Source organism: Rhinolophus hipposideros (assembly GCF_964194185.1).
Source record: "Rhinolophus hipposideros genome assembly, chromosome: 5".
Classification (NCBI taxonomy): Eukaryota; Metazoa; Chordata; class Mammalia; order Chiroptera; family Rhinolophidae; genus Rhinolophus; species Rhinolophus hipposideros.
In genome coordinates this window covers 39,431,355-39,451,543 of record NC_138051.1, presented here as the reverse complement: position 1 = coordinate 39,451,543, position 20,189 = coordinate 39,431,355, and the positions used below count along the sequence as shown (strand labels likewise).

The 20,189-nt window shown below is 40.9% G+C and overlaps 1 protein-coding gene across 1 annotated transcript in view; it reads right to left on the bottom strand.

The window, feature by feature from the left end:
* Nucleotides 1-20,189, bottom strand: part of STARD9 (StAR related lipid transfer domain containing 9) — a 99,034-nt gene that overhangs the window by 28,393 nt on the left and 50,452 nt on the right. Inside the window, 14 exon segments of the mRNA XM_081048425.1 lie at nt 828-1,007; nt 3,531-3,602; nt 4,041-4,118; nt 5,051-5,148; nt 5,326-5,532; nt 5,941-6,038; nt 7,175-7,242; nt 10,590-10,662; nt 12,451-12,520; nt 15,747-15,753; nt 15,755-15,920; nt 17,455-17,516; nt 17,606-17,638; nt 18,774-18,890. Of these exon segments, the coding sequence (XP_080904551.1) occupies nt 828-1,007; nt 3,531-3,602; nt 4,041-4,118; nt 5,051-5,148; nt 5,326-5,532; nt 5,941-6,038; nt 7,175-7,242; nt 10,590-10,662; nt 12,451-12,520; nt 15,747-15,753; nt 15,755-15,920; nt 17,455-17,516; nt 17,606-17,638; nt 18,774-18,890 (1,329 nt within the window).

The following is a 20,189-nucleotide window of genomic DNA, read 5'->3' as shown; positions in this document are numbered from 1 at the left end:
TTCTGCCGTCAATGGAGACTGTCCTCCCACAGTAGGACAACCACTTTTGAGGAGGGCAGGATATATAACTCAAAATGCTTCATTTAGAAACGACGACCTGGACCCCAGGTGGGGTCAAAGGACCCCAGGTGGCAAAGGACCAGGTGAGCCAGGTCCTTCGTGGAAGGCCTTATTTTCATTCTATTTTTTCTAGGTGGATGCATGTCGGCTTCACCCCAACCACCCCCAGTTTTTTGGCCTCTCCCTCACGCATTCTTTAAGCTTCCTATTTCTACTTTTTCTTCTCCGTTCCCAGGTAAACCTAGTGAGGGAGAACTGCGAGGTGCATATATTGTTGAGTTGGGAGTTGAATGAAGTGGGAAGTGTCAGAAAGAAACTATTTCAGATCTTTGGATTCCCACTTTGGTCTCTGAAAGTCATCTGTGAGCGGCCCATATTAGCAGAGCTCAGGAGCGCCAATGGTATTTCCAGGGCAGGATTTCTCTTCTGTGACTGCACTGCTGTGCTTCAGGAAGCCGGAAGAGACATAAGGCAGTATCATTCTTACTTTAAAATGAGGAAATCAAGACTCAGAGAAGTAAGTTACATGCGCAACAGTAGCAGTGACTGAAAACAAACGATTGCTCTCATTTCCAGTCTTCTGCTCTATTCACACAAAGACCAAACAGGTCACAATTGGTTGGCTAGCCCAGTTTCCTGAGGGCAAACCTGAAGGCAGCTCTGCGGCATCTGTCTCAGATCCCAGACTCCAGGCTGCTGTCCCTGCTTTTTCCCTCCTTGACCTCTGGGGTCAGTGGCTCAGGAAGAGGGAGCGCCAGCCTGCTCACCTTGAGGTGATAGAGCACCACGCCTGTGCTGAGCACATCGTCCTCCAAAGCCATCAAGTGTGGCAGGCTGGAGTCAATGACTACCCCAGCCCTCCTCCTGTTGATGTCCACTCTGTAATGCTCCACGAGGGCCTTCCACTCGTTCCACTTCCGGGTCCAGTCTTTAGTCAGCTGGTCTATCTGCAGAGATAGGGGGTGGTCTCACTCGTCACAGCAGCAGACTGAAAGTCAGCCCGCCCTGTTCACCGTATTACTTCCTCACCCTCCTCACTGTGACCAGTCAAAGCCCCACACAGGCTCTCGCACCTCTTGTGTGAGCTCTCTGTGTTCTCTAAGTTTCCTTCGATAAGCAAGTACCATTTTCATTTGGTTTCAGGATCTAAATCTAACCTGTCACTCCTTCAATAAATGTTATTTGTAAAGTTTTCTGCAACAAGCATGTATTGTTTTTATAATTGGGAAAAAGTGTCATAAATGGTATTTTTAAAAACTGATTGGGATGTTACACATCTGTAAGTACCCTCTCCCCGTTCCCCTTCTATGTGATCCATACCGGGCACCCTTTTGTGACCTAACACTTCTTTCTCAAGGTGCTGCAGTTCTAATGTAAGTGTGTACGTGGCTCAAAGACCCACAAAGCACCAGAGAAGTCACCCCAAGGAGAATAAAGACTATATGAAACTGGTCTGAAAGACCACATAATAACAAAGTAACAACAATGATGTAAAAACAATAAAATAGTGAAGGCTTACTATGTATCAGGATCAGAGTTTTAAAAATAAATATACCAAGGTTTGGAGGCCTTAAGTTAAGACCACCTGGGGAATGTGAACAAACGATATTGAATGCGGGTCCTTTTTTCTTCTTATGGTAGAAACTGATACCTAAGAAGGAAGCTTATCCTAGGAATGGAAGAACTGAGGAACCCACTAAAAGAAATGGGATTTGGCTAAATAATTCTCTCATAAATGAATACTTAGGAAAAACAAAATTATGCCAAGTTAGATAAAATTATTTTATGTACCCTGCAAACATTATTTTTAATGATATAATTACTGAGTTGACTTTTGAAAACTACAGGGTACCTGTAAATGGCTCAGCTGGACTGGGACCTGGCAGAGGCAAGTGGCAGGTCAGAACAGCTTACAGTTTGGCCAGCCTGGCTCAACAACCTGGAGGCACCCTTCCCCCTCCCCCGACGGCCCTCATCACCAACTCCTTCACTGCCTAAGGTCATGAGGCCAGCAAGTGGCAGATTCAAGTCCAGGTCTGCCAGCCTGTATAACGAAAAAATACTAAAAAGCCTGGAATGATTTTGACTCTTCGGCTTTACCTGTTATGTATAAAGGGATGATGTTTTCTGAACCAAAAATCAAAACATATGGTTAAACATAGACATTCTGAGAAACTTCTGGATGTGGGATGTTTCTGGATGTGGATGTCGTGTTAAGGTTTAGTTTGGGTAACAAAATGTTAACATAGCCAGGATACTCGAATAACATTGCAATAGAATATTGGAAATTGGGACATTTGGTCACAGGATCTGAATCTAACCTGTCACTAAATAACGCCTGCCATTTCTTCCTTTTAAACGTCTCTGGGATTCCCCACTTAATCTTATCCCCAAAATGGCTTCCCCTCGCTCTCGCCAGGTCATGACAGCAGTCTCTTTCCTGGTTGGTCTCTCAGCGTCCAGTCTTCCCTCCCTTCCAACCATCCTACATACAACGGTCATATTAATTTCCCCGCTATACCCCTTTATTATCTCACCATCCGGGTTCGGAAGGCTGTGATCAGTCCTGTTTACGTCAAGTTCAACCTCCACTACGCTCCACCACGAGCACCCACTCCATCCAGCTTCGCCTTCCTCACGCTGTGTGTGCCCACATGGCCTCCCACACCAGTTCATGCTCTCAGTGCCGTGGCTTTGCTTATTTCATCCCTACCTCATCCAAAATTCCTTACCCCTTCTACCTATCAAACTAATGCTATCAATTCGTCAAGATCCAGTTCAAGTTCTGACTTCCAGCCACAGCAATGTAATACTTGCACTGAAAATTCGAAGCCATCATGATTTCTTCCTTCCCTAAGCATTTTTTTTAAACCTTGTATTTATTTCAGTGTGTTTTTCCAGCACCCACCAGCTCCAAGTCAAGCAGTTGTTTCAATCTAGTTGTGGAGGGCGCAGCTCACAGTGGCCCATGTGGGGATCGAACAGGCAAACTTGCACCGGGCTTTAACCAACTGAGCTAACCGGCCGCCCCCAAGTATTTTCACCTAACTCACACAGTTTACTGCACTTAACCATTCTCTCAATGTGTGTCCAATCAGACTACAAGCCACTTGAGGGCAGGGACTTCCTTGTGTCTCTTGTGGCGTCCTGCTGAGCACCTATTTGGCGCTCAATGAATACATGTTGGATGGTTGATTTACTGACTAGAAAATAAATTTCATTTTCTAAGCCACTGTCGCTATACAAAGGGAGTTACCTGAACCTTGGAGAGAATGGGACAGAGTCAGAAAGCTGGCCACCAGCCCTTTAGACAAACAAACCCCCCACTCTAGGCTCAATGGAGACAAAAGTTGTCTCTAAACAACACAGAAGCGCTATGTCCTGACAAGGGAGCAGCCCTGGCCCAGGAAGGATGGCGTGAGATCAGACCTGCTCCCAGGGTGATGTCAAGCATCACCTGACACACCCACCTTCGATTCATTCTGGAGAACCAGCTCCTTCAGATGTGCTTCGTTTTCCTCATTCCATGAACTGAAGTTTCTCTGCACAAAGAGAGAGATGTGCTTTGTGGGCCCCATCCTTAGTCTTGTGAAGGAAGATTAGGTGCAAATAAAGGAAAGACTTCATCGTTAAAATCAGAAACAAATCAGAAGCCTAAGTATTTGGGCTCAGACTGGCATGAAGAACAAGAATTCAAAGACATTTTTCTGGAGGGCCCCATTCCCCATGTCTGCCCACACACAGAATAGGAGCCATTCAGGCTAACACCCTTTGGACAACAGAGATGACACAGTGAAAGGACACCTATCCTGCCTGAAACTACACAGGCAATAGAGTAATCCCATCTTGGTCCTGTCGTTGCTCCTGCGCCCTGCTCCACAAGTGTCACTTAATTGAAAACACAGGACAAAGCAGGGCTCAGATTGTGTGCAGAAGAAGAGGGGCTCCGGAATACAGACAAGTTCTGACTGGTGGCCTACCAGTTCGAAGCTCAGCAGCATGGCTTTCAGTCTCCTAATCTCTTCCCTGAGCTCTCGGATCAGCTTTACGTTTGCGTCCTGCAACACAGAGACCTCGGTCACCACTAGTAGATATCAGGCCCCAGAGGACTGTGAGATGCTATGTGCACTTAACTTGGAAGAAGTGGATTACTCCTTTGGAGCACCTTCTGGGGCAGTCTTCTCACAGTGTGGTCCCAGGACCCCAAAAAACATCTCCTAAGAACTTGTTAGAAATGCAAATTCTGTCTCCACCCAACATCTACTAAGTCAGAAATTCTTGAGGACTAGGGCTCAGCTGTGGTTTAACAAACCCTCCAGGTGATTCTGATACACCCTCACGTTTGAGAATCACTGCCCTAGAGCAGGAGGTCAGACAGGTAACACAACTGCCAGGCCATGTATAGGTAGCAGGTCCTAATCTTCCTGTATTGTGACTAAACTTAGTACCTGCCTAATTGTATTGCCATTTAAAATAGTCCATAGATGGGCTATACCTATCTGGCCACCAGTTTGTGATCCCTACCCTGGAACTCTTCACTGAAATTGCAAAGGACAAAAGAAATTTTTGAAATATTTGCATTATTATTCAGCTTTCGAAATGAAGGAATTCATTATATACCTCTTTTAGCCCAAAACAGAGAAGTCCCTGCAATGTGCACAGAAAAAAATACATAAGCATATTTCAACATAAACTCAAAATAAAAGCAGTAAATACAAAATCTTTTAAATGCTCTTTCTTAGAGTAGCCGTGGTGTACCAGAATGTCGGGAGGAATGGCCTTAGGAAAATATCTGCAATAAATTATTCATAAAAAGTTATAAATGAAGTCAGTAGAGATGGAAGAGAAGGGTATGACCACAGGAACAAAGAATTTCACTCCCTTATCATTTGGGGAATGAGTCTGACGGGGGGGGGGAGAGTAAGTACAAAAGGAAAGAAATCAATGAGAGGAAACTATACCAGACCAGGACTTCAGATGAAGGTCTTACCTCATTTACCCGCGGCTTGTTGGTGATGTTCTTGGCATTGGATGCGTATCTCAGCGTGCTCATGGTCTCACTGTAGCTAGTGTGTGCAGGAGACACAGCTGAGGTAGAAACAGAAAGTCAGACGTACGCCAAGCCGTCCGACCCAGCCCATAACCACTAGCCTTGCTGCTATTGTCCACACTGTATAAGACCCTTGCTGAAATGGGTGGTCATGGCCCTTTCTCTGAGGCAGAGTACCAGTCCCAACACAGAACCAGCTCCAGTTTCCCACTCACTGGCAACCATGATGGTTTTGGAGTTGCCTCCAAGGCTGTCCTTCAGCAGCCAGGTCAACACCGAGTCCCGGTACGGGATGTAAGACTGCCTCCGGGAGGGTCCCCCTCCACTGCTGGTCCCAGGAGAGCTAGGACTCCCACTGCCACCACCATCGCTGGTGACACTGTTGAGGCTCTGGCAGCTGCTGAATACTTGAGAGTTCTGGGCTTAAAAAACAAAAAATAACAAAAGTGAAAGACAAAAGGAATTCTGAAACAAATATATTAAAACAAAACAATGGTTGGGGAGTACAGACTTAAGAATCACACTTCCTAACCCCTTCCTGCATATGACAGGATGCTTTAAGTTTGAGCCCTGAATTAGATTTTGGACTCATGACATGGAGTATTTGAGCCACGCAATTTTTCAGTCTCCCTTCTTTCCGAAATGAGAATGCTGGAACGATGGTCACGCTGTGTTCTAAAACAATACACATATATCAGTCTAAACCAGAAGGTAATTATATCAGAAAGAACCCTTGTAAGTATCTACCCCATTTTGATAAAATTAAAATACATGAGCTATTTTCCGAAGTCTCCCTCCCACTCCGATGATCCAGTCTGTCAGCCAAATACCTAAGGTGGAGATGACAATTCCTAGAGTCACGAGAGACTTGTTGATATTGGCTCCTTCAGTAATCCGGTCCTTGCAGTAACTGGGGTCTGCTCTTTCACTAAAATAGTCAATAAAAAAACAAAAGCACACAAGACAACACTATTCTTATAATGCTGTTCAAAGACACTAGCCATTATGTTGTATATCATGTAAAAGAACCACATAATGAATTCCTTTTAGAATTGAGTTCCAGAAAAAATGTTACCATCTTATAATGAAGAGGCATTCTTCTGCTTTTCAGGCAATAAAAATTAAACAATTTACTATAATACATTTCTGTTTTTATTTTGACTGCAGAATATTTCAGTTAAATACTCATTTACAATAATGATATTAGCATAGTTTTTTGGTATATTCACTTCTGCTCTACCTTTGTTTTATTTCGCATATTAATGGCTTTATGGTGTCTGTGTCATTAACTGTCAACTGTCATACTTTTTTAAGTAAATGGAAAGCATTAAAAATTTACACTTCCGATTGGCTGACATAAATTTCTTCTAGACAGCACTTAGCTTTTAGGGGAATGCTGTACTATATTAATTATTTAGCAGTGTTACAATAAGAACATTTCCTTATTTCATCTTATATTTTTTTGTGACATTATCTTCAAGACTTTCTTCTTTTTGGATATGTTAAGTGACTATAATTCATGCTTCCTTCTAATACTTAAAAAGCAGTATCATCTCCCCAACATCACAATATTTTTTAAAGCTTTTTTTGTTTTAGTAATGTACAGAGCTGCATAAAATCAATACTACATCAAAGGGAAAATAGGATGCTAACTCAGTTTCCTCTTCTTAGAGCAGTGGTTTTCAACCTTGACTGTACATTAAAATCTCCTGGGCAACTTTAAAAACTATTGATGCCTGCACTATTATTTGATTTATTAATAATCTGATTTTTTAAATAATCTGATTTATTTGGTCTGAGGTGCAACGTAAGCATTGGGAGTTTTAAAAGGTCCCAGGTGATTTTATTGGGAAGCTAAGATTGAGAACCCCTAACATAAAACTTTTCAGCCCTAGGAAAGCTACGATGTCTTAACCTAGCATTCAAAGAATTTGCTACTTTTGTAATTTTTTCAGAATGACTGTAATGTGAAAAAAAGTTGAAACAAGTTTATTTCCTGTAAAATGGGCAAGAACAAGGTCATTGTCAAGGTAGTAGCTCCCTTGGCTTTGAAATCCTAATTACCTGCCTGCTAGGTCCACAAGGTTGATCTTGCTAGCGATTTCAGAGGGGAGGTTGTTCTCCAGGATTGCCTAAGGGAGGAAACACATTTAAACCTTGTCATTTGGAACAAAGTGGGTTTTTTCCCCTTAGACACTCTCCTAACCAAAGTAATATTTTGGATTTTTAGCCAATTCACTCAAAAAAATCAGTATGCAAATGTGCTCTGAACCAGATGAGCTCTCAATATCTGACAGGTACAATCAGTCAGCTCTGTGTCCTTACTTGATTAAAAATATGAGCAGGACTTTCAGAGAGTGAGCAAAAACCCATGAAGTGGTCTGGGCACAATTTTTAGTAGCATCAGGAGTTTTAGTTTGCCTGCAATTTACCAGGCAAATGCTCCACTTCCCTCCAGGTGGCTCCGGCTCACTGGCAGAGATCCATAGCAGTGGGGAGGCTCTGATGGGGTTTGTCTCTGTTAACCTCAGTCACAACACATTAACTTGCTAGGCAAAGCCTCTGCTACTCTAGGTCCATTCTAGGAGCATCCAGCTGTCAAAAGCAAAACTCCTTTTTGTTTTTTTTTAATTCAATGTGGAGTTTTTGTTGGTGGTGTTTCTTGTTTTGTTTTATTTTGTTTTAATGTTGTACCTCCAACACCAAAATCCAGTTTTAAAACATTCCCCAAATTCCTTCAAGTCTGCTTGCCATCCAGCTCCATTTCCATTCCCAGCCCCATACAACTACTCATCAACATTCTCTCTAAATTTGTCGTCTCAGGATATGTCATACAAATGGAATCATACAATTTCAAACTTCTTTCACTGTGCGTAATTATTTTGAGATTCATACATGGTGAGGCATGTATAAATAGTTCATTAGTTTTTCCTGCTGAATAGTATTCCATTGTAAGAATATACCATGGTTTGTTTATCCAGTAACTTCTTGATGGACATTTGGGTTGCTTGCAGTTTTGAACTATTACAAATAAATTTTGTAACTTATTACAAAATATGAATATTTTGTACAAATATGAATATTTTAATATTTTACTATTTGCGTACAAGTCTTTGTATGGACATATAATTTCTTTTTCTTGGGAAAATACGTAGTAGAATGGTTAGATAATACTTATGTAATCTTTTATATTTACCCACATACAGTGTTTAAGACCTAGCCGGACTATCAGCTCTAATGCATCTTTTGGAGCAAAAATTAATATAAGACCCGGTCTTATTTTACTATAAGACGGCGTATGATATGATATGACATGACATGACATGATACGATATGATATGATATGATAATACCGGGTCTTAATTTTTGCTCCAAAAGACTCATTAGAGCTGATTGTCTCACTAGGTCTTATTTTCGGGGAAACCCTGTATTTACCATTTTGAGCACTTTTCATTTCTTCCTATAACTTAAGTTACTGTCTGATACAACTTTCTTTTAGTCTGAAAAATTTCACTTAGTTTTCTTGTAAGATAGGGCTGCTAGCAATAAATTGCTTTTTTCCTCTTTTTTTTCAGTCTAGAAATGTTATTTCATCTTCATATTTGAAAGCTAGTTTTGCTGCTTATAGAATTCTTGGTTGATAGTTTTATTTTCTTTTGGCACACTGTTGTCTAGGGTCCAATGTTTAACAGTGTTTTCCTTTCTTAAAATGTGTATACATTTTTTGGGCACCCTCTGTATACTGTAATCATTCTGGATTATGATTTTTCCTATTGAGGGTGGTAGTGGTTGTTGTTTTGTTTGGTAACTTGCCTGGACTAAATCTTTAATATCTATCTACCCCACAATATGCAGCTAAGGGGGTCTCTGATCAGTTTTTTTCCTTACTTGTTTTTAATTTTAAGCTTGGATTCTTAGGTGCCAGCTTCTGTCTGCATAGCTTAGTGTTCAGCCAAAGATTGGTCAGAAGTTCTAATCAAACACCTTGAGCCAATAAGACTTCTATTCTCTATTAATGGATCCATGTGAGGAATGCATCAAAAATTCGGGTGGTTTTTAAGTGTACCCCAGTATTCACTAGCCACAGGGCCCTTCTGTGTCTCTTCTACACATGTGTGCAGATTCTGCCAATCAGTGTTGTGTGGCTGGCTTGGGCCCCCTTAGTCTCTACTATGAATGTGTACAGCTTCTGTTCCTCAGGCTATGTGAGGATCTTATCAAGTCCCTTGTGGCTATAGCATCTTCCAGAATCCATGATAAATCCCCAGATAGTCTGCCAGTTCTTGCCTGAAACAAGTCCTACAATCTCAGGCTAATGGAGCCAGTGGCCCTCCTTGTTCACGTGTCGCCGAGAGCACCACTTTAACTGGTAATGCTCCAAATCAACACCTCTGGCGGTGGCAGCAATAGAGCTACCGGTTTTCACAGCCTTCCCTCCCCTGACTGAACTACCTCATGACACAGGTTGGGGTGTGGGCAGGGATGGGAGCAGCCCAAGGCAATACACCATACGTCTGCACTGTTCTGGCCTGCAATTGTTTTCTTGAATATATTCTTCTCAGTTTATTATATGCCTATGATCTATTTTTGGAACAGTGGTTGCTTCTGACAGTTTTGTTCAGCTTTATAGTTGCTTTTTAGGGATAGGATTTGTTGACCTCCTCACTCCATCAGAATGGAAGTGAATCTTCTACTTTTTCATTTAATGCTCATTTTCATTTCAATCTTGCTTTTTGTTTTAAATGCCCATACTGATGATATAGACATGAAAGCACTTTGAAATGTTAAAAGTAAAATATAGGGGCCGGCCCGGTGGCTCAGGCGGTTAGAGCTCCGTGCTCCTGACTCCGAAGGCTGCCGGTTCGATTCCCACATGGGCCAGTGGGCTCTCAACCACAAGATTGCCAGTTCAATTCCTCGACTCCTGCAAGGGATGGTGGGCAGCGCCCCCCGCAACTAAAATTGAACACAGCACCTTGAGCTGAGCTGCAACTAAGCTCCCGGATGGCTCAGTTGGTTGGAATGCATTATCTCAACCACAAGGTTGCCGGTACAACTCCCGCAAGTGATGGTGGGCTGCGCCCCCTGAAACTAGAAAACGGCAACTGGACCTGGAGCTGAGCTGTGCCCTCCACAACTAAGACTGAAAGGACAACAACTTGACTTGGAAAAAAGGCCTGGAAGTACACACTGTTCCCCAATAAAGTCCTGTTCCCCTTCCCCAATGAAAGAAATCTTTAAAAAAAAAAAGTAAAATATAAGTAGAAGATATTTTGATTAGTCTTTACAGAATACCTGTACTCCTCCTAAGTACATAGCTTAATAGAGGGCACGTAGGTCCTCCTTATATTAGGTTGTATCAGAGGACCTATAAATGGAAGGGGAGGAGGGAAGGAAAAGAAATAAGAAAACAGACAAAAAAGTAGTCAAAAAGGACAAGGAGAGGAAGAAATGTAACCAAATATAAGAGGTAACCCACCTGCGTATAGTGGATCGTGAAGATGGCATGGGATCTGCTGCTGGCCTCGTGAACATGGGTGGTTGCTGTGATTCTGTGTATACAAGGCAAGGCAGTTAGGACAAGGATGGTTTATGCATGGTGGCTCTGTAAGGATCCATGGGGAACACAGAAGTGTTAGTGCTGAGGTTCACACATAAGAATCATAAAACATCCATATTTAGTCCAGTATAGTTAGGAGAGTGGTCCAATGAGGGCAGAAGCAGCACTCTAGGTACTAATATCTGAGACTAAAAGGGAGTGTATCTTCATGTTAAACTACGTTAGAACTTTTTTTAAGCAATAGAAGCAAAAATCAGGGTTGAAAAGGGGAATACTAATGAGTCATTAACCTGGAAGAATATCCCCAGGACAGACCCATTAAATAAGACAAGTGGAGGTAGGTAGAGAGCTTGCTGGAGTAGAAGCCTCAAAGACAGGGAACATTGTGATTAAATACAGAATGTTAATTTTATAGTGCCAGAAAGGCCTTTGAAATGAGATCTTGAATTACATCCACCTCATGCGTAAGCCAGATGGAATTCATAGTCCCCCTTAGAAATTTATTCCCATGTTAAATCAGGAGAGCCTTCTCTTTAGCTAAATCTAAGTCAATCACGCTTTAGTTTACGGGCATCTCACTGACTTCTGTTCTCAGAGGAACCAGAGAATCAAAGGAGAGTCAAAATCTACAGGCTGCTCTCATGATTTAAGGGTAAAAAGGTGAAGCCTGACACTTTACGGATCAAGGAACTCAGGGTATCCAGAAAACCAGAAGCAAGCGCCTCCAGGAGACTTCCATGAAACCAAAGGAGCAGAATGTTAAACTTAACAGTTTTTCCTTTATGTTCAATTAAGTTGTACCTGCTATAGGGTGAATAGAAGACTCTAAATTCCTCCCCCACAAAAAAAGCTATCTTTTCAGGCATACACTAAGAACATTTTGGGTATTTCATAGTAATTAACATAAGGAATGTTATCACAATTTATGATAGCTTTTAGGAGAGAAAACAGCACTTACATATTTCATAGCAGATTCAAACAGTCTTTTAGGGTAACCTTTAAAAGTATGCAAAACTAAAAGAAAAATGGTTTTCTGAAACATTTTACACTGTATTGGTCCTTATCTCTATTAAGCCCAAGGAGAGAAAAATGCAGGCAAGGATATATTCCTTGATCAAAATAGCAGAAATTGTGTATTGTAAGACAAAGCACTGAGTAACCGTCTGGGCTTACTGCCTAGTACGGTGTTTCCCCAAAAATAAGACCTAGCCAGACAATCAGCTCTAATGCGTCTTTTGGAGCAAAAATTAACATAAGACCCAGTCTTATTTTACTATAATATAAGACCAGGTAAATATAGTAATAATATAATATAATAAATATAATATAACATAATGTAATGTAATATAATATAATGTGACATAATGTAATATAACATAATATGTAATACCAGGTATATAATACCGGGTATATAATATAATATAATATAATATAATATAATATAATATAATATAATAAAACATTGGGTCTTATATTAATTTTTGCTCCAAAAGACCCATTAGAGCTGATTGTCCGGCTAGGTCTTATTTTGGGGGAAACGGTATTATTATAGCCCAAACAAACTCCAGCTTCATTACTAGTGAGAAGAGCAATAGATCTTACTTAGTCTCTGCACTTTACCCTGGGTACACTACTGTTCTGAGAAAAACCTCCTGACTGTGAATGTGAGGAGCTACAGAGAGAAGTATCATCACTATCATCACACACTCCAAAGGGGTATGAGAACACAGGACAGAAGAATGAGGCTAAAAAGAATGACAGGAACAAACAAACCTGTTACCTGTTTGCTATTCCCTCCTCCAAGAGCTGAATCACTTGCTTATAGTTGGTAACTACATGTTGAGATAAACCTATCAGATTTGTGAGGGGGGAAAAGATATTAAACAAAAGTTTTGGTAAAGTTTAACCTTTTCCTATAGGTCTTTATCATTCTGATTTCATATCATTTGATAGACATGAAGGAACTTGCTAAAGTTATTCAGGTAGTAAATTAAGTCAACAAGGAGTTTTTGGAAGCCTACTGTCAGGCATTGCAATAGGCTCTGGGAACACAGGTCTCTGCCCTCACAGAGATTATAGTCTAGCATTCATACAGTAGCTATGCTAACAACAAAAACAGTAATAATCCCTTGCAATTTTGCTATGTGGGTTATAAAAAAATGTTCTCATATATTACTTCATTTGGCCCTCACTAAATTCCTAAAGTATACAGATGCTATCTTCCCACAAAATGGTAAATTCAGTTTGGCATACAACATATATAGTACACATGTCCCTATCTTCCCACAGTTTACACCCATAAGAAATTATACTATACGGACAATCTGGCCAAGAGCCACAGGAGTAGACAGATAATAAATGCTAAGGAGGGCAGAGGAGGAGTCAGGGCAGGCTCCTCGGAGGAAGTGAGACTTGAATTTGGCCGCTGGAAAATGGGTACGATTTAGATAAGTGAAGAATGACTTAAGGACGTGAAAGTAAGTTTTTATGGCTGGTTACTGACCAAATCAAAAACGGCCTTCATAACTGTGCTAGAGAACCTCTATACTAGAGATTCAATAGCAAAGCAATTTCACAGGCTCATCACTGAATACAATTACACTAAAAATTAGCAAAGTAATTTGAACACTGACTGGATTTTCTTTTATTAAGGAATTATTTAGAAGTGATACTAAATTTGTGGCTATTTGTTTGTTTTAATATTCCTTATCTTTTAGGGCTACATACTAAAATATTTACAGGTGAATTGATGTGACATCTGGAATTTGCTTTACAATAATATAGGATGGGGAAAGTGGACAGGAATGTATAAAGAACAGAACTGGACAAGGGTTAATGGTTATTGTAACTGGGTAATGGATACATGGGGATTCTTTATAGCAGTCTATTTTTGTGTGTGTTCAAAATTCTCTATAATAAAGAGTTTTTAAAATTTAACCAGGGATGGAGACATTCTGCTTATAGTAATTAGAGATTATAAGCCAATACTTCCACTAAAGACTATTAGAAAAAGCTGGACAAGGGAATATATCCAAAGGAAATAAAAACATTAACTCAAAAAGGTATCTGTACCACCATGTTCATAGCAGCATTTTTCACAATAGCCAAGAGAGGGAAACAACCTAAGTGTCCATCAGTGAATGGATAAAGAAATTGTGGTATCTATATGCAATGGAATATTATTCAGCATTCAAAAAATGAGGAAGTCCTGCCATTTGCAATAACATGGATGGACCTTGAGGGCATTATGCTAAATGAAATAAGTAAGACAGGGGAAGACAAATACTGTATGATCTCACTTATATGTGGAATCTAAAAGAAAAAAAACTCATAGGAAAAGATCAGATGTGTCATTATCATAGGTAGGGGGAAAATTGGGGAAAGGTAATCAAAAGATACAAATTTCCAGTTATAAAATAATTAAGTACTAGGGATGTGATGTACAGCATGATGAGTTTAGTTAACACAGCTGTGTGGTATATGTGAGAATTAAGAGAGTAAATCTTGAGAGTACTCATCACAAGTAGAAAAAATATTGTTTGCTTTTTCTTTTTATTGTATCTATATGAAATGATGGATATTAACTAAACTTGTTGTAATCATTTCACAACATATGTAAGTCAAATCATTATGCTGTACACCTTAAACTTATATAGTGATATATGTCAATTATACCTCGATAAAACTGGAAAAAATTTAAAAACAAAAAGAAGGTCCTGAAACAACAACATAAAAAGCTGGATGAAATATAAAAGGCATCCGCTTGAAGGCACAGAGGAGTAACCAGAGAGCCAAAAATTTCCAGGCTAGGGAAGGGTGGTGGTGGTAGATGAGGGTAAATGGGGTCAAATATATAGTGATGGAAGAAGAACTGACTTTGGGTGGTGAACACACAATGTGATATATAGATGATGTATTACAGAATTGTACACTTGAAACCTTTGTAATTTTACTAACCATTGTCACCCCAATAAATTTTAATTGAAAAAAAAAAGAAACATTCACATCAAAATGATCTTTGAGAGGCAATTTGTCAGTGTTTCATTTTCCAGGCTATCTACTAGGAGAAGATGGAAGCCCAGAGAAATAAGGCCAGCATCTGGGGAGAGAGAAAACTCCAACTGGCTCCCAGCCAAGTAAATGGTATTTTGTTGTTTCCAGACTGCCGTTATGATGGAACATTTGGGGAAAGACACTAGCAGTAGAATCATGACTGCACATCTGCTGAGTCACCCATCAGCCATGCCCTAATTAGACAGGAGACCAGCTCTTAATCTTTCATGTCCCTCTCCTTGTCAGGATTTAAATTAACCTATTGGTAAGAGACTAGGAGCATAAAATGTATGTGTTACTTCTTATAAGTGGCCTGAAAGGGTGAAAACTTCCTCCACAGATGAACACAATAGTTTCTACTTAATACGTAGCAAGACCTAGACTAATGGAATAAGACAGATGATACCAAACATCAAATATGCTTGATGAGGAGGCAGCTCAGCCCCTACCCCATGTCTGACATCCCCCCACCCCCCGATCACCACCAATGGAAGAGAAAGCACCCCGAAAAGGAGGCTAACTAGCCTGGGAATCAGTCCAGGCCCTGCTGGATCTGGCACCGCAGACCCAACCTTTCTCCATGCCACTTACCCCTCATTCAACATGCTTTAGACACACTGACCTCCTTGAAGCCACCAAGCCCTTCTCTCAGGGCTCCAGGTCATGCTGCTCCCTCTACCTGGAACACTCTTACCCTCACTACACCAATTTGTCACATGAATGGCTCCTCAGGGTTCAGTTTAAAAAGTTACTGCCTCAGAGCAGCTTTTCCTGGCTGCCCCATGAAGAGAGGTTGCCTACAACACCCAATGTTCTTTTCTATCACTACATCGATTTATTTTTGTATTAGCCTTTCTCACAACTTGTAATTGAGTGCTTGTTTTCTGACTCATCCCCACAAGATTGTAAGCTTGCCTGTGAGGGCAGGACTGTCCTTTCTATTTATGGTCCATATCCAGCGTCTAGTACAGGGGCTGACGCAGAGTACGTATTCATTCTACATTTGTTGAATGAATAAATGACCATTAGCAGAGCTTCCCTGGCTCCGGTTTGGCCTCAGACCTCCAGGACCACAGTGGCTCACCTTGTACATAGGGCCCCATCTCTGGGTGCTCCCTGACCCGCAGGGTATATGACTTTTTTTGATCAGATTGCTTCAACAGATCCCGTACTCGTTCGTTATAAATTTCCAGAAAACTAGAGACATGCAGAAAAAGGCACACAGTAAGATTTTGAAAAAACAGACAACACAATTAGATTTTGAACTAAATTGGAAAACACCACACTAAGAACCAGAAGATTCTAATATTGTTCCAGTTCCATCTCTGCCCCTCTAAGACCTTGATCACACCAAGGCTCCCCCTTGAGTCTCTTCCTACATGAGCACAGTAGGGTTTTTGGCATATGCGCACTTCACAGTTTTAGGTTTACAACATCAGTGCTGATTCCAGTAGAGCCTCCGAAAGGTTCTTTCCGCATGGCTTTGGGGTGTACAGCCACCAGCCTGCGCCTTGCTCAGGCTGCCACAGCACAGTCTCCAAGCTTGCTTGAAATGGTTTTCAAATGTGGTTTCTGAACTCTAGTATTCTGTGAAGGCCTCTCAAGAGCTAATGAAGGGAGCTAAGTGATAAGGTTTCTAGTCCCCACCCCTAATTTAAGTAGGACAATTCTCGTTTTATCTGTTTTATACATGGGATTCTGTTGAAGATATGTTCTATTTTATAGGTATCTACTGGCATTTTATCCCTTTTAAACACAATAACAGCTACAATTCTTCATTAAAATCAGTAAAGATTTTGACAAGAAATCTTGTCAAGAAAGCAGACTTCTCACAGAAAGGTCTTCCTCACCAGAATACAAATGTTTACCTGGAGTCAGCAGTCAGAAAAAAACCGCTCCAACTCAAAACTGTGCACATGCTTCTTATAAATTATTTCTCTTTAAATGTCTCATTTAAACACAGGAATCCCAGATGTCTCTTAGAACAGTGGTTCCCAGATTTCATGGACAATAAAACATTTAATATACATGTATATGTTTATACACACACATGTTTGCAAATTTTTACTTTGCAAACTCAAAAAAATGTAAAAATAATGTTCAAAATCATTTAATTTTAAAAAATGACATTTACTCTTTTTGGGGTAATGAAAATGTTCTGGAATCAAATAGCAATGATGGCCAGACAACTTTGTAAATATCAGGAAAAGTCATTGAACTGAACACTTTAAAAGTGTGAATTTCATGGTATATGAATTATGTCTCAAGTTTTTTTAAAAAAGGACATGGAACACCAAAAACAAATAGAATACAGAGAATTAAGGGCAATTGGTAACCTGCCAACATTTTCACTATAGATTGGTTAAAACTTCATTTTGGAGTAGCCAGTGCTAGTCTGGGAACTAGAGTTTGGGAACAACTGACCTGAAGAACAGAAAATCTAAAAGCTACTATGAAACTGTACAGAGAGTGAAGGAAAGGAGACCAAACAGCCAGGGCAAGTTAGTACAAAGAAGGAAACACCTGCTTGTTAAGCTTGAGAATAGGAATTAAGTTTTCTACAACCCAAAGACCTAAGTATGTTTCTCATCTCCCTGTTCTGCATGATACTTCTGCTGTGGCTTTTCTCCGTTCTTCTGGATGACTCTGGAAGCAAAGAAGACAGCTGAACATGCTAGAATTTGAAGTGGAAATAGAGACATTTTAGGCCCCAGAGCCAATAGGTTCCTACCTTACTTTGATCCTATAGGAGGAAGGCAGTGGGGCGCAGTCTTCCTCTCTGAGGAAGAGACCCTGAACAAACAAGAGGGTTGGAATTTCACTGAAGGGAGTGTACAAAGAAAACCTACTTTGAGAGGATCCAGTCAAAAGAGAGTCTATACCTCACATATCCGCGGCGTCAGCCCAACAGACGCCTAGAGAACAGAAGAAAGGACAGCATTACTGTTCACTCACGGTGATGCTCTTCCCCCAACACCCAGTAACCGCCCTCAGCAGGGGGGTGGGCACACGAGCCCCTGTGCCAGCCTCTTCACTTCAGGGAGTTTAGCTGGCAGTGTGTAGAAGACTCTATCTGCCAGTGCTCTCAGGAAACACTCATGGGAGGAATGCACCAGAGGAGAGGCAGAGCGCCACCACAAGAATGAAGAAAGGAGAAGCTACCGGTAGCAATACCAGGGATGCTTTTTCAGGCACTGAAGGTTACATCCTTCTTGGACAAACCCACTTTACCACCGTGTCCCCTCCCGGAACCTACCACCTATCTCCACACACACAAGAGGACTAGAGTTCAAGGGTGTTCAAAATGCATCTTTAGAGAGAAGTAGCTTCTCTTTTCATCTTGGATCCAGTGCTAACTTATACTCAGGTTAAGGGATTTATACCCCTGGTTTAATGGGCATTTTCTTCTTTAAATTTCAATATAAAATCACATTAAACATGGACATATTAAGCAATGGGCAGGGTCCAAGGCAGCAGAAATAATCTTTTCAGGAGGAATAGTGTCCTAGAGAATGTCCCTGTGTAATGTTATTTGTCACCTGCCCCAGCAGTTCATCTCACCAGGGGACTTCTAAACCTAAAACAAAGAGGTATTCTTAAGGGACTCTACCCTTCTAATTTTCCATGATAAAAGAAGGCTCCCATAAGTCCTACACACTTTCAAAAGCTCCTGTCCCACTAGCTGGCTCTCCTGCTTCTTTCTAACATTCAGGTCTAACACACATGGCTCATTTCTGCACAGCCAGCACTTAAGATTCAGTCCAGGTCTTGTCCATGACATGAGAAATTCAGGACTGACAAAAGATCTGCTTCATCAAAGTGAGTTGTAAAATTCTAACGTTCTTCAGGGTTTAATAAAGAGAGCTAATTACTCAAAGTTTACCTTTCAATCAAACTGCTGAAAAACCCATTCTTAATACAGAAGAGGACCCATTCAATCTTGTTAAAGGTGACTATGAAATGCACATTCTCTCTCAGTGGCAAGGGCAATGCAGGATCCGGGCTTGCTGCGGCTTTGGGACGTTGTCTCATTCCAATACTTGTACTCACCGGGGTCCCCAGCATCGTGTATGTCTTTCCGGAGCCCGTCTGCCCATAGGCAAAGAGGCATATGTTATAGCCTTGGGCAGCTCCAGAGAGGACTTCCGTCCCCAAATCCTGGAACACCTACGAAAACAAAAGTAGAGAGCATGTCACTGTGGTCCTTCTTCCCACAGCAGATTTAGAATTATTTTTTACTCTAAAATTATTGCAAAACGTTTCAAACACACATAAGTTCTCCACCATTTCACAAGAATCAATTCAGTTCCAGAAAAAGATTGCTAAGGAAAAGTCATTCACTCAAATACTTTTTCAAGTGCTTACTGTACACTGGGTACAATGCTACATGCTGAAGGTACACAGTTGCTATGGCCCTAATCTTAAGGGAAAGACATGCAAGCAAATAGTGAAGAAAGGCCATGCATGTTAATTCTTTCTCCTTCCCTTTACAGGAAGATGTTTCAAAGCGTTAATCAGATAAAGCCTCTGTTTTCTAAGCTACAAAGGGGATATTTCATAGCTATATCAGAAGTTCGTTGTGAAGATTAAGTGACCTTGCCCTATGACTTAGAAGCTACAGTTACACTTCTTGGCCAGTGAACTATTTGTTTTGTTTGTTGTTGTTTAACGCTTCTAATAATCAGACACAGGGCCCAAAGAACCCGGGAAGTAGTGAAACGTCAGGGCCTTGTACCATTCCCACCCCATTCCCCATCTTGCTCCCAGCTCTATACTTCTCCCTCTACATTCATTGACTTCTATATTAGCAAAGCTGAAAATGTGGCAGGATTCTCTTTGACTCCTGACATCTGTCTGGGTTAAATTCCCAGGGATTGAAGAAGGAGGAGTTGTTTCTCTTCATCAGAACACTTGAGTTGGCTGCCATCCATTTACTAGTTAGAAAATGTTCCACAAAACTCAACCTTTCTTTCTAGTGCCCCAGCAGGAAGTGGGAACAGAGATGCAGACAGAGCAAGGCCACATCCAGTCCAAATGTTATTTCTTCCTGCTGTTCACACACAGCTGAACAGAGTGAGCTCAGTGGATTCTGAAGAAAAACAACAGAATGTTACTTTGTCAGTGTTTTTACCCACATTCAAATAACTGTCTGGAGGTTTTATGAAAAAACATCTTTGAAGATACCATTTTCATTCAACAGTAAAAGATGTCAACAGGAAAAACAAGAAGGCTCCAAATCTGGAATTGGTGGAAACCATGAAGATGCAGCTACCATTCTTCAAGAACTGTGAGGCTTATTAGCTCATCATAAGTTCCAGGTGAAAGCACCGTCCCAAACAGAGTACCCCAGGGCCATATGTCACCATGGTCCACTCTCACCATGATGCTACTATAATGAAGCCGAAGGAAACAGCTCAGTGTGAATACCAAGGATTATTTAAAGGTAAAATAAGTCACCAAAAGGCA